The sequence below is a fragment of the Pleurodeles waltl genome, chromosome 4_2, assembly GCF_031143425.1.
Source record: "Pleurodeles waltl isolate 20211129_DDA chromosome 4_2, aPleWal1.hap1.20221129, whole genome shotgun sequence".
Taxonomy (NCBI): Eukaryota; Metazoa; Chordata; class Amphibia; order Caudata; family Salamandridae; genus Pleurodeles; species Pleurodeles waltl.
The window spans coordinates 891,639,254-891,654,104 of record NC_090443.1 but is presented as its reverse complement, the minus strand read 5'-3'; the positions used below and the strand labels follow the sequence as shown (position 1 = coordinate 891,654,104).

The 14,851-nt window shown below is 52.4% G+C and overlaps 1 protein-coding gene across 1 annotated transcript in view; it reads right to left on the bottom strand.

The window, feature by feature from the left end:
- The window catches only part of NRDC (nardilysin convertase), a 780,134-nt gene that overhangs the window by 164,610 nt on the left and 600,673 nt on the right, over positions 1–14,851 (bottom strand). The window contains exon 23 of the mRNA XM_069232676.1: positions 9,501–9,532. Within this exon, the coding sequence (XP_069088777.1) occupies positions 9,501–9,532 (32 nt within the window). The remainder of the gene's footprint in view (positions 1–9,500; positions 9,533–14,851) is intronic.

The following is a 14,851-nucleotide window of genomic DNA, read 5'->3' as shown; positions in this document are numbered from 1 at the left end:
AAAGCGTAGCACATTTTGATGCAAAGAAACACCCATCGAGAGATGGTACGCTTCTGCACTGCCTTCCCTTTCTTCGCACCCACATAGCCAACAAAGAGTTGGTCGTCCACCCGGAAGTCTTTAGTACGATTGAGATAGAACGCCAACGCTCTTTTTGGGTCCAGACGGTGGAGTCTCTCCTCCTCATGGGAAGGATGTGGGGGTGCATAGAAGGTAGGCAAAGTGATGGACCGGCCTACATGAAATGGTGTAACCACCTTAGGAAGGAAGGAAGCTCTAGTGCGTAACACCACTTTGTCAGAGTGCACAGACAAATATGGAGGCTTTGAAGAAAGGGCCTGAAGCTCACTCACCCTGCGAGCAGAGGTGATAGCGACGAGAAAAACTGTTTTGAATGTGATGAGCCGCAAGGGACAATTATGCATTGGCTTGAAGGGGGTACACATCAAGTAAGTAAGTACAAGATTAAGATCCCACTGAGGCATGATGAAGGGAGTGGGAGGAAATAAGTGGGTGAGCCCCTTAAAGAACCTACTCACAAGAGGAGATTTAAAGAGTGAGGGCTGATCAGGAAAGGCAGAAATGGCAGACAGATACCCCTTAAGGGTGCCCAAGGAAGAGCCCTGCTGGGCTAAAGAAAGAATGAACAGAAGAACCTCTGTAAGAGGGGCAGAAAGGGAGTTAACAGATTTGTTGGTGCACCATGCCACAAATTTATTCCAACGACAGGCGTATACAGTTTTAGTCGATGGACGCCTGGCTGCCAAGATAACATTGCAGACTTCGGGTGGAAGGGCAAATGCCGTCAACTGTTGCCGCTCAATCTCCACGCATGAAGGTGGAGGTAGGACAGGTTTGGGTGGAGGACCGTCCCTTGCTGCTTCGACAGAAGATACGCCTGAAGAGGCAGTCTGAGTGGAGGATCGATGGACATGCTCAATAGCTCTGGATACCACACTCTTCGAGCCCAGTCCGGAGCCACCAAGATGACCTGGGCCCAGTTCTTGAGAACTCTGGGCAGAAGAGGGATAGGCGGGAAGGCGTAAAGGAGGCCGGAGTTCCACCTGAGACGAAAAGCATCTCCAAGCGAGTGCCGCCTTGGAAACTCCAATGCGCAAAATAGCTGACATTGCGCGTTCTCTGCGGAGGCGAACAGATCTAACCAAGGCTTTCCCCACTTGAGAAAGAGACCTTGCGCCATCTCCGGATGGAGACGTCATTCGTGATCAACAGTGCGTCGGCGGCTGAGTTCGTCGGCACTGGCATTGAGAGAGCCCGCAAGATGTTGAACCATCAGGGTAATGTCCTGATGTTCCAGCCATGTCCAGAGGCGTAGTGCCTCCTGATAAATGGTCCAGAACCCTACCCGCCTTGTTTGTTGGAGTACCACCTAGCGGTAGTGTTGTCAGTGAACACCTGCACTACTTTCCCTTTGAGAGAATGAAGGAATGCTTTCAACGCAAGTCTGAGCGCTCGGAGCTCCAGAATATTTATGTGGAGTCGCGACTCCACCGGAGACCAGAGACCTCTGATCTCTGCCTCTCCCATGTGGCCACCCCAACCCAGAAGCGACACGTCTGTCACTATAGAGAGATCTGGTTGGGGAAGGGAGAGGGATCTGCCATTGACCCAACTGGGATTTGAAAGCCACCACTGCAGGTCTTTCGCAGTCCCCTCCGAGATCTGGACCATGTCGGAGAGATTCCCCTGATGCTGGGCCCACTGGAACTTCAAGTCCCACTGCAGAGCCCGCATATGCCACCTGGCACGTGTTACTAGCAGGATGCAGGAGGCCATGAGGCCCAGCAGCCTCAGAGTCTGTCTCACCGAAACCCAAGACCAAGGCTGAAAGATCGGAATCATAGCCTGAATGTCTCGGAATCGCTTTTCGGGAGGATACGCACGAAACTGCACTGTGTCCAGAACAGCTCTGATGAAAGGGAGCGTCTGAGAGGGAGTCAGGTGTGACTTTGGCATGTTGATAGTGAACCCCAGCTGGTGCAGGAGGTCCGCCGTAGTCTGAAGGAGGGAGACCACTGTCGGGGGCGAAGGCGCCGTCAACAGCCAGTTGTCTAGGTAGGGGAAGACTGAGACCCCAAACCTGCGCAGATGAGCTGCAACCACCGCCATCACTTTCTTGAACACCCGAGGGGCACTGGTAAGGCCAAAAGGGAGCACAGTAAACTGAAAGTGCTCGTGACCTACCATGAATTGTAGGTAACGTCTGTGGGCAGGCAGGATGGGGATGTGGAAATAATCGTCCTGCAAGTCCAACGCTACCATCCAGGCTTCTGGGTCCAAGGCAGACAGAATCTGAGCCAAGGTGAGCATTTCGAACTTCTCCTTCTTGAGAAAGTAGTTTAGGTCCAGAAGATCTAGGATAGGGCGCAAGCCTTTGTCCTTCTTTGGTATCAGAAAGTAGTGGGAATAACAACCACGACCTACTTCTGGCACAGGGACCCTTTCTATGGCTCCCTTGGCCAAGAGAGTTGCGACTTCCTGGCGGAGAAGCACCAAATGATCCTCTGAAAGGTGATGGAAGGATGGTGGCATGTGTGGTGGTGCAGATTCGAAACGGAGGGAGTAGCCCTTCCGAATTATTTGCAAAACCCACCCGTCCATGGTTATATGTTCTCAGTGGGGCAGGTGATGGCGGATTCTGCCACCAATTGGGCGGGAGTGAGGGGACGGACTAGGAAGGTTTGGAGGCTGCTGCGAGGGCAGAGGTGGACTGGACAGACCTCTGGTTCCCTGTCCCACAGCCACGTGGGATTCCGCGCCCCGCCACGCATAGGCTGTCCAGCGTGCATGGCCCGGTGGCCGGGTTGAGGACGCGACAGGGCGCCCCTTCCGTGGCCACGAAAGGGACGAAAAGCGGACTGTGGGGGGCGTGTGGTGGAAGAAAGGCCAAGGGACCGAGCAGTAGCCCGGGAATCCTTGAACCTCTCCAAGGCCGAGTCCGCTTTGTCTCCGAAGAGACGGGTGCCATCAAAGGGCATGTCCATGAGTGACTGCTGGACATCCCCCGAAAACCCAGAAGTACGTAACCAGGCATGGCGTCATAAGGCCACTGTTGTTGCAACCGATTTGCCCAGAGAGTCGGTCATATCGAGCCCACAACGGATTGTGAACTTTGCCGCGTCTCTCCCATCTTTGACTGCTTGGGAGATGATAGCATGGGCCTCCTTCGGTATCTGCGGCAGGACTTGTGCAACCGTACCCCACAGTGAGTGGGAGTAACGGCCCAAAAGGCATGCAGTGTTCACAAACCGCAGTGCAAGGCTGGAGGAAGAAAACAACTTCTTACCAAATTGTTCCAGCCTTTTGGATTCCCTATCCGGGGGTGCGGAAGGGAACGCGCCAGAAGAAGAGGATGCCTGGATTACAAGACTCTCAGGCGTAGGATGTTGGGACAGGAACTTTGGGTCGTTCAGCGCAGGCCGATGGCAGTGAGCGATAGTCCTGTTCACAGGAGACCCTGTGTTGGGTTTGGACCATGTACGCAAAAGGATATCAGTGAGGGCCTCATTAAATGGGAGAAGGGGTTCAGACGTAGAAGCCCCAGGCTTAAGCACCTCCGTCAGGAGATTAGACCCGACTTCAACAGTAGGTAGCTCAAGGTCAAGGACCTCGGCCACCCTACTAACCACCATACTATAGGTAGCTCCCTCCGCCGTAGCCACGGTAGGAGGAGACAACATGCCAGCGTCAGGAGAAGTATCCAGACCACTGGCTTCGCCCAAGTCCTGTGCCCAGTCCATAGTAGGGTCTTCCTGGTATTCATAAGGGTCCAGGGACCCCTCCAATTCCTCCCCGTCTCGTACCCAAAGGAAAATGGGTCAGAACCCGACCTCTGGCGAATAGGGCCCACCGAAGCCGATGGCGGCGTCGGCTGACGTGGCTCCCACTCTGAGTTGTCGGAAATGAGAATTGGGTCAATGTCGATAGTGGGCACTACCGATGTCAGGAGCGTCGATAAACGACCCGGTGCCGGAGAAGGCCTCGGTTGTGCGACCGGTGTCGGTGCGGATCCGCGCACGGATCCGGAGGCGACCTCTGTGGCTGGGGCCAAAGCCGCCGGCCCGGAATCCGAAGGCCCCTAAGCCAAGCCCCTTGGGCCTGAAGGCGCTGTATCAGGGTCGGCACGCCCAAAGATGAAGTGCATGGCCTCGTAGAACTGAGTTAGGCGGTGGTCACTCCGGCTCTGGGAAACTCGGGGAAGCGCGGAGTCGACCCAGACGTAGGCTCCGAGGACAGAGGCCTAGTGAGTGGACGCTTGTCCCACGTCGAGTCGGCCGAGCAACGGGGTGAAGTCGGAGAGCGATGGGACTTCTTCTTCTTCTTACCTTGACCGGAGGACTTCGAAGAAGACAAGTGGTGACGGCTCTGCGACTGATCTTGAGACCTTCCTCTCAAGCGAGATCGGGACCTACGCAGAGTCGAGTGCCGGCCCGCCATCAGCTTCAGGGACCGCTCCCTCAAAGCCTTCGGATACATTGCCCGACACTCGGAGTACGACTTTGTCGTGGTCACGCTTGAGGCACCACAGGCAAACACGATGAGGAACCATCACTGACATGATGCAGTGGCAGTCCTCGCACGGCTTGAACAGTGTCTTCGGGGACATCCTTGACACACCAGGTGTCGAAACCAAAAAAGTTCGACAAAACGGTCGATTTCGGCCAAAAAATAGCTGAGAGTAGCTCTCTCTCAGATCAGCTGGCGCGGAAAGAAAAGAACTGACATCACTGCACGAGGGCGGCGTCTATGTACTACTCCCGATATCATCACGGCAACCACGACGCCTACGACACCTGCGGAGTCAACCAACGCACAATGGTATTGCTCGAAGAAAAATCTCCGGATCCAGTCTGACGCCTGGGGGAGAATTCTAAGGTAAGGAATCTGCAACTAGAAGTCTCTATCAGATGCAGAGCCTGCAGTGGGTATAAGTGCTTCACACCTCTCCCCAGCAGGAACTGTAACACCTGGCAGTGAGACTCAAAGGCTCAGGCCTCCAGTTACAGTGCACCAAGGCACTCCAGCTACTGGAGATGCCCACCCACTGGACAAAGCTCCACTTTTGGCAGAAAGTCTGGTGGAAAAATTAGGAAAAACAAGGAGGCGTGACCACTTCAGCTAGAATCACCCCTAAGGTGTCCAGAGTTGAAGTGACCACCTCCCTGCAGAATCCTCCATCCTGGTTTGGAGGGCAGGGCCAATAAGGTTAGGAGTGTGCCCTCTCCCCGAAAGGGGTGGGGACAGGAAGGGTGTTAGCCACCCTCAGGGACAGTAGCCATAGGCTACTTACGTCTGACGCCTGTAATGCCCCTAAATATAGTATTTAGGGGCACCCCTGAACCTAGCTCACTAGATTCCAGGCGACCTCAAGAAGCAGACAAGAAGAAAGAAGAAGGACTGGTAATCCAACCCCCCCAGCAAAGACTAAAGACAACCAACTGACTTGACCCCAGCCCTACCGGCCTCTCTGCAGCTTCAGAAGCCCTACTACCAAAAGACGATGCATCCTGCACGACCAGCGACCTCTCCAAGCCCCAAGAGGACTGCCCGCCCACCAGAGGACCATGAACTCCAGAGGAAAGTGGACATGCCCACAAGAATGGCACGCTGCACCCGACCCCCACAGCCCATGTCCAGATGGTCCACAGGCCCAGAGCAGGTCCCCAGGCGATTCAGACCTTGTGTCCACCCTGGGTTGACCACTCCTGGCCAACACAAAGTTGCATGCAGCCAAAATCCAGAGGACCCCCCTAACTGCGAGATAACTGGTCGAAGATTCACAATGCCTAAAGATACCGCTGTCCCGCTGCCCCCTGGCCTTGGGGAATCCGACCTCCGGTGCAGCAATGTTCAGCAGGCAGCCGTCCTCCTTGTCCAGCCTGTGGTTTTCTGGAACCGACCTCCTGGACCCAGCCTGCAGCCTACTTGTGAACCCCAGGGTCCCCCCTATTGAAAAGCATTGGGAGCCCGACACGGTTTGCACTCTACATCTGGCTGCCCCTGTACCGCTGAGGGGCTGGGTTGGTTTGATGGTGACCAGTGGCCCTGCGCCCCCCCCCCTTCCCCCTCCGAGTGCTCACCTAAACCCTCCAGGTCTGCTCTGTGACGTCACGGGTACTTACCTGCTGGAAGATGTATTACAGAGTGCCCCCAGTCTCCATAGGATCCCGTTTTAAATCTACCTTCAACTTTGACCTCTGCACCAGGCCGGCCCCAAGTTCCTGGTGGTGTAAGTTTGGGGTCATCCTGAACCCACACCTCTGGACATCCTAACCCTCGGAGACTGGAACTGTAATTTGAGTACTTACCTCAAAACTGCACTAACACTTCCCCCCCTTAAGGACTTGTAGGAAGTTGGTTCTGTATGTACTATTTCAAAGTAAGAAATAGTGTGCACATAGTCCAAGGGTTCCCCTTAGAGGTAAGATAGTGGCAAAAAGAGATCATTCTAATGCTCTATTTTGTGGTAGTGTGGTCGAGCAGTAGGCTTATCAGAGGGTAGTGTTAAGCATTTGTTGTACACACACAGGCAATAAATGAGGAACACACACTCAAAGACTTACTCCAAGCCAATAGGTTTTTATATTGAAAAATATATTTTCTTAGTTTATTTTAAGAACCACAGGTTCAAGATTTACAGGTAATACTTCAAATGGAAGGTATTTCACTTAGGTACTCTAGGACCTTTGAATAATCACAATGTCATGTACAGTCTTGGTAAAAATGGCAATAAGCTATTTTAAAAGTGGACACAGAGCAAAAATCAACAGTTCCTGGGGGAGGTAAGTAGAGGTTAAGTTTACAGGTAAGTAAAACACTTACAAGTCTCAAAGTTGGGTCCAAGGTAGCCCACAGCTGGGGGTTAAAGGCAACCCCAAAGTTACCACACCAGCAGATCAGGGCCGGTCAGGTGCAGAGGTCAAAGAGGTGCCCAAAACACATAGGCTTCAATGGAGAACAAGGGTGCCCCGGTTCCAGACTGCCAGCAGGTAAGTACCCGCGTCCTCGGGGGGCAGACCAGGGGGGTTTTGTAGGGCATAAGGGGGGGTGGGGGGGGAGGGGCGACACAAGCAGGCACAGAAGGTACACCCTCAGCAGCACAGGGGCGGCCGGGTGCAGAGTGCAAACAGGCCGCCAGGTTTTAGATAGGAAGTAACGGCGAGACCCGGGGGTCTCTTCAACGATGCAGGCAGGCACGGGGGCTCCTCGGGGTAGCCACCACCTGGGCTAGGTAGAGGGTCGCTCCTGCACTGGAGTTCAGGCTCTTTCAGGTTCTGGGGGCTGTGGGTGCAGTGTTGGTTCCCTTGTTACAGGCAGTCGCTGTCAGGGGGAGGTCGCCGGGGAGTCCTCCCTGAAGTGTTGGTATTCCGCAGGTCGAGCCGGGGGCGGAGTGGAAAGTCTCACGCTTCCGGCGGGAAACGTGAAGTCTTTAAAGTTGTTTCTTTGTTGCAAGAAAGTTGCAGGTTATTGAACAGGGCCACTGTTCACGGGACTTTCTTGGTCCTTGGATGCGAGGCAGTCCTCCGAGGCTTCAGAGGTCGCTGGTCCCTGTTGGATGCATCTCTGTTACAGTTTTCTTCGAAGTTGGGAGACAGGCCGGTAGGGCTGGGGCCAAAGCAGTTGTCGTCTCAGTCTTCACTGCAGGGCTTCAGATCAGCAGTCCTTTTCCTAGTTTCCTGGGTTCCGGGGAGCCTCTAAATACTGAATTTAGGGGTATGTTTAGGTCTGGGAGTGGCTACACCCTCTTTGTGCCTCCTCCCTGTGGGGAGGGGGGGGGCACATCCCTAATCCTATTGGGGGAATCCTCCATCCACAAGATGGAGGATTTCTAAAAGTAAGGGTCATCTCAGCTCAGGACACCTTAGGGGCTGTCCTGACTGGTGGGTGACTCCTCCTTGTTTTTTCTAATTATCTCTTCCAGCCTTGCCGCCAAAAGTGGGGGCAGTGGCCAGAGGGGCGGGCATCTCCACTAGCTGGGATGCCCTGTGGCGCTGTAACAAAATGGGTGAGCCTTTGAGGCTCGCTGCCAGGTGTTAACAGTTCCTGCAGGGGGAGGTGAGAAGCACCTCCACCCAGTACAAGCTTTGTTCCTGGCCACAGAGTGACAAAGGCACTCTCCCCATGTGGCCAGCAACATGTCTGGTGTGTGGCAGGCTGGCAGAAACTAGTCAGCCTACACTGGAAGTCGGGTATGTTTACAGGGGGCATCTCTAAGATGCCCTCTGGGTGTATTTTTACAATAAATTGCACACTGGCATCAGTGTGCAGTTATTGTGCTGAGAAGTTTGATACCAAACTTCCCAGTTTTCAGTGTAGCCATTATGATACTGTGGAGTTCATGTTTGACAGACTCCCAGACTATATAATCTTATGGCTACCCTGCACTTACAATGTCTAGGGTTTTGCTTAGACACTGTAGGGGCATAGTGCTCATGCACATATGCCCTCACCTGTGGCATAGTGCACCCTGCCTTAGGGTTGTAAGGCCTGCTAGAGGGGGGACTTACCTATGCCACAGGCAGTGTGAGGTTGGCATGGCACTCTGAGGGGAGTGCCATGTCGACTTAGTCATTTTATCCCCACCAGCACACACAAGCTGAGAGGCAGTGTGCATGTGCTGAGTGAGGGGTCCCTAGGATGGCATAAGTCATGCTGCAGCCCTTAGAGACCTTCCCTGGCATCAGGGCCCTTGGTACCAGGGGTACCAGTTACAAGGGACTTACCTGAGTGCCAGGGTTGTGTCAATTGTGGAGAAAAAGGTACAGTTTAGGAAAAGAACAATGTTGCTGGGGCCTGGTTAGCAGGGTCCCAGCACACTTTCAAGTCATAACTTAGCAACAGCAAAGGCAAAAATTCAGGGGGTAACCATGCCAAGGAGACATTTCCTTACAGGACTGTTCCGAAAATTGCACTGTGTCCACTTTTAAAAGTGAAGTGTTACTTGCCTGCAATCCGTTTTAACTGCCACATCTAAACAAAGTGCTATTGCTATATATTTATGAGACTTGCAAATGTACTTACCTGCAACAGGATCCTTTAATAAACTAACAAAATATTTTTTTCAATATAAACACAATGGCCTGGAGTTAGTCATTGAGTGTGTGCCTCATTTATTCACTGTGTGTGTGTGACTAACAAATGCTTTACACTACCCTCTGATAAGCCTAACTGCTCAACCAGACCACCACAGAAGAGAGCATTAGTATTATCTATTTTAGCCTCTGTTAAGCCTCGGTGGAACCTCTGGACTCTGTGCACACCATATCTCATTATGATGTAATTTGTGGAGAGCCAGCTTCCTACAATTCTGTACTAGCAATTATGGATATTTTAAGTATAGAATAATCTGTATGTAGCTAATATTCATCAGAAATTTTATCAGTCCAAATAAACACTTTGTTTACAGTAAAAAGTTACAATTGGAAATTGGGTAATTAATTCTGAGACAACAAACACAGAATAAAGTAAATGATACTCACTCTGTGACATAATTCAAGAATTCTGTTGATTGCTAAAAGAAGAAAGGGAAAATAGTAAAATTGCTAATTCATAAGACTTTTATAATATTACAAATCTATTCAGAGGCCAACGTAAACAATTTTTTCTAAACCCTTAAGCAGGAGTACAGAGGCTTCACTGCAATTCAATGCATCACCAACATGCTCTGCATTAAAGAACAAGTTACTTACCTTGGGAAACAAATCATCTCTTTCCCCAGGCGTCAGTCTGAATTCCAATAATTTTCATCAAGCAGTACCCCTGCGCGCCGTCAGGTGGCTTTAGTCAACTCCACATACATCGTTGGCATCGAGGTCACGGGATATTACGTTTTGGGTCATACATAAGCATGACTCAGGCATGCTGACGTCAGTTTCTTTTCACAACTTTCCAAGCCAGAAGCGCGGAGCCATGAAGAACACTGATATTGGTGCGCCCTAAAGGAAGTCCCTAGAAATCAGTTCACAGAGCGGGGAGGATGGGTGGGTCGGTAAAGAATCTGTAACTAGAATATGCCTCTACCAGATAAATCGTTACCGAAAGTAACTTGTTCATCTGATAGAGACTTCTAGTTGCAGATACCTTACCCTAGAATAGCTACCCAAGTAGACCACACCCGGAGGTGGGTCTACGAATCAAGATCATACTAGGAAGTCCTGCAGGACCGAACGGCTAAAGTAGCCATCCCAGTTGCCCTGGTAGAGTCAGCATGCAAACCCTAAGGAAAGGGGGTTGCTTCTAAGCCAAAGCGTAGCACATTTTGATGCAGAGAACAACCAATCTGGAGATGGTTCTTTTCTACAGTGCTCGACCTCTCTTCGCGCCCACGTAGCCCCTAAAAGAGTTGATCATACATTGGCAACTCAAGTACGTCAGAGGTTGAACGCCAACTATCTTTTAGGATCCAGGCAGTGGAGTCTCTCCTCTTCCTTAGAGGGATATGGGGGCGCGTAAACAGTAGGCAAGGTGATAGATTGACCTACATGAAAGGGAGTGACCTATTTAGGGAGAAGAAGCCCTAGTACTAAGCACCACCTTGTCAGGGTGGATGGAGGAGAAAGGTGGCTCAGAAGAAAGAGCCTTCAACTCAATCTGTGGGCAGAGGTGATAGCGAAAAGGAAGTGCGTTTTCAGAGTAAGCAGGCAAAGTGGGCAATTGTGAAGTGGTTCAAAGGGAGCACACATCAAATAAGTAAAAACCAAGTTCGGGGCGTGGCCAAGATGGTGACTGTGCGGACGGAACCTTTCTAAGCTCTGCCCCAAAATTATACTACAGAATCCTGCGCACCAGGCTCATTCCATCCAATAACTATTACTGTTGGCTGTGTAGCGCCACCGGGGGAAGTGACTGCTCCCTGGGGGTTGCTGCCAGACAGTGCCGCACCGGCCGGGACACTTGGTCCTGGAAACCCTTCAGACAGCTGGACTCTGCAGGCCCGACCAGACCTCGCAGCAGACCGCGGCACACCCCGGTCGGACTGGGCCACTTGGGGCCTCAAAGTAGCAAGCTGCCCTAAGAGTCACTGTAATAGGGGCCTAGGAGACCCTTACTGTACAGGATGAGACCACAGTCACTGCAGGCTACATGTGAGTGCTTCCCACTGGGCTGGCCTGAGCGGAGGTAGTGTGGCGCTGGAGAAGGCGGGCCTGGGGGCCGTGAGCGTTGCACTAGATGGAGACCGCTTAGCAGGGCCAAATGCGTGCCACTGCCTTGAAGGTGAGGAGAGACGATGCGTGAAGGGGGGACCCCCCCCCCCCCCCTAAATATGAGGAAGAGGGGGGCCAAAGCAGAGTAGATAGTCAGCACAGGACTTAGCTGGAGCAGAGCTGAAGGTGGAACTGAACGAGAGGACCTGCCTTGGCCTGTTGGCAGATAGATCCCCCTCTGCAGATGGGATATCCGATGTGGGAGGCCGGAGGACATATTTCCCTCTCTCGATTGCGGACACTCCCTAGAGGGATGGAGTCACAGTAGTGGGAGACGAAGAGCCTACAGCTTTCCTCTGGGCTGAGCGGTGGCAGCACGATGCAGATGTGAGGGAGAGGAGTATGTGACTGGCAGTGCTACACCGGCTGGAGGCCACTTGATGGGGCATAGTGTGGCCAGCTGCCTTGGAGGTGCAGTTAGACAGGGAGGGGGGCACTGGAGACATGAGAAAGTGAAAGGCCGAAGCAGAGTAGTTGGTGGGCCCGAGACTCAGCTGAGGCGGAACTGACAGCTGATCGAGTGAAGGGGGCCTGCCCTGGCCCACTGGCAGACCCAGTCTCTGTTGTGGATTAGGCTTTCAGAGTGGGGGCTCTCGGGGTGCAGGTTCCGATCCTTTGACTGCTGCGGATGGTCTAGTTACCCCACCGGGGAGCCGTGGACACTGTAGGGGCTGGCCTGGGCCTGTAGTGGCACCTGCAAGCGTGCATGGCCATAGAGAGAACATAAAAGGGACCTGCAGGGCATATCCATAAATATATTATACACTGGGACAAATCTAAAGCGGTGAGCCTAGTTCGACCGCATAGCAGCATGGATCCCTCCCATCTCGGAAAGATAGAAGACATGCAGCGACTTCTGCACTCCTCCCACCCCCAATTTGTGAACCAAATGTATGGAGGAAACGCTCATTAAAGACGAATAAGTGCAGGAAGAGGGAAATTTTGACAGCAAAGTCGTTATTCACATCCTGGCATGCTCCCACTTGACCTGATGAGATACAATGGTTCACGGACGAAAAACTTGCTGCAAGCTTTCCTCCAGAATAGGCACCTCCTGTAGTGAAGCTAGGGAAGGATATACCACTTAGAAACACCCAACACAATACAATAGACCAAAATACGCTGCAGGGGGCCCAGACGGTGAAGGGACCACCTCTTCTGCCCGGCGATGACTGAGAAAGGAACGAACCTGCAGAAAGAACCCCTGGTGTAGGAAAGTGCTCCTTTTTGGCCTTACTAACCCCCCTCAACAGATTTGTTGGCTGATAATGATGCTGACTTGACAAAGTGTGCTGAGACCCTGCTAACCAGGCCCCAGCACCAGTGTTCCTTCCCAAAATTGTACCATTGTTTGTACAATTGGCACACCCCTGGCACACAGCTAAGTTGCTGATAAAAGGTACCCATGGTGCCAAGGGCCTTGTGGCCAGGGAAGGTCCCCAAGTGCTGCAGCATGTACTATGCCACCCTAGGGGACACCACATCAAACACATCAACACTGCCATTGTAGCTGGTGTGTGCTGATGGGGAGAAAAAGACAAAATCGACAAGGCACGCCCCTCAGGGTGCCATGCACACAAAACACTGCCTGTGGCATAGGTAAGTCATCCCTCTAGCAGGCCTTAAAGCCTTAAGGCAGGGTGCACTATATCCCAGTTGAGGGCATAGCTGCATGAGCAATATGCCCCTACAGTGTTCAAGTCCATTCTTAGACATTGTAAGTACAGTGTGGCCATATTAAGTATATGGACTGGGAGTTTGACAAAACGAACTCCACAGTTCCATAATGGCTACACTGAATACTGAGAAGTTTGGTATCAAACTTCTCAGAATAATAAACCCACACTGTGCCAGTGTGGGATTTATTCAAAAATGCACACAGAGGGCATCTTAGAGACGCCCCCTGTATTTTACCCAATCCTTCAGTGCAGGACTGACTAGGTCTGTGCCAGCCTGCCACTGAGAGGCGAGTTTCTAACCCCATGGGGTGAGAGCCTTTGTGCTCTCTGGGGCCAGAATCAAAGCCTGCACTGGGTGGAGGTGCTTCACGTCTCCCACCTGCAGGAACTGTAACACCTAGCAGTGAGCCTCAAAGGCTCAGGCTTCGTGTTACAATGCCCCAGGGCACTCCAGCTAGTGGAAATGCCCAGCCCCGAGACAGTCCCACTTTTGGCAGCAAGTCCAGAGGGATAATTAAGAAAAACAAGGAGGAGTCACCACCTCAGCCAGGACCACCCCTAAGGTGTCCAGAGATGAAGTGACCACCTCCTTGCAGAATCCTCCATCTTGGTTTGGAGGACAGGGTCCAATAGGGATAGGAATGTGGCCTCCTTACCAAAGGGAGGGGGACACAAGGAGAGTGTAGCCACCCTCAGGGACAGTAGCCACGGGCTACTGCCCTCTGACCCCTGAAACGCCCCTAAATCTTGTATTTTAGGGCTCCCTGAATCAAGCTAGTCAGATTCCTGACGACCTCACAAGAACAAGGACTGCTTAGCAGAAACCACAACAGAGAAGGAAAAGAGACAACAGCCCCAGCTCTACCAACCTGTCTCCTGCTTCAAAGAACCTGCAGAAGAAATGTTACGCGTCCTGCAGGTCCAGCAACCTCTGAAAAACCTCCAGAGGACTGCCTGCATCACAGAGGATCAAGAACTCATGTGGACAGCGGCCATGTCCAAAGAAGAAAAGAAGAAACCTCTTCCAAAGGACTCCCTATCTCACTCCAGAAGCGTGAGTCCTAACCACTCTGCACCCAACACCCATGGCCAGAGTCTAGGTGACCCAACCAATGGCGACCAAGTGCCCACCCTTGGTTGACCTCTCCACCCTTCCACGTTGACGCCTGCAGAGGGAATCCCGAGGAACCCCCTGATCTCAACTGCCCTGGACGAAGATAACCAACACCAAAGGACCCACTGCACCCGCAGCCCCCAGGCCTTGGAGAAATCAACAGCCAGTGCAGCGACAATCAACAGACGGCCCTCTTCCCCATCTGACCGGTAGTGTGCCCGAGACAACCCCCTGGACCTAGCCTGCAGCGCCTGAATGACCCCCGAGGCCCCCTCAAAGTTTCATTGGAATCCTGACGCCCTGTTTGCACCCTGCACCCAGCCACCCCAGTGCCGCTGGGGGTGTGGGATGGGTGCCTACTTGGGGCCCCTCCAGTGCTTCTCTAATCCCCCCTGGTCTGCCCTCCGAGCCACGGGTACTTACCTGCTGGCAGACCGAATTCCGAGTACCCCGTGCCTCCATAGGAGCCCACGTTAAAGTTGCTCAACAAAAATATATTTTTTTATATAAAAACCTTGGTCTGGAGTTCAGTCATTGAGTGTGTCTCTCTCTATCTGCTTGACCAAACTACCACAAACAGAGCATTAGTATTATCTATTATTGCCTCTGTCAAGCCTCTTTGGGAACCCCTGGACTCTGTGCACACTATGGTGGTCATTATGACATTGGCGGTGAGTGATAAAGTGGCGGAAATCCCGCCAAATCATGACTATGGCGGTGAGAACTCCCATAAACAGCCAATGTACCACACCATCTTCCAGGGCGTTAACACCATGCACCACGGTGGTAGCCATCAACAGCCAGGTGGAAGACAAAGGACCGCCCTCCATATC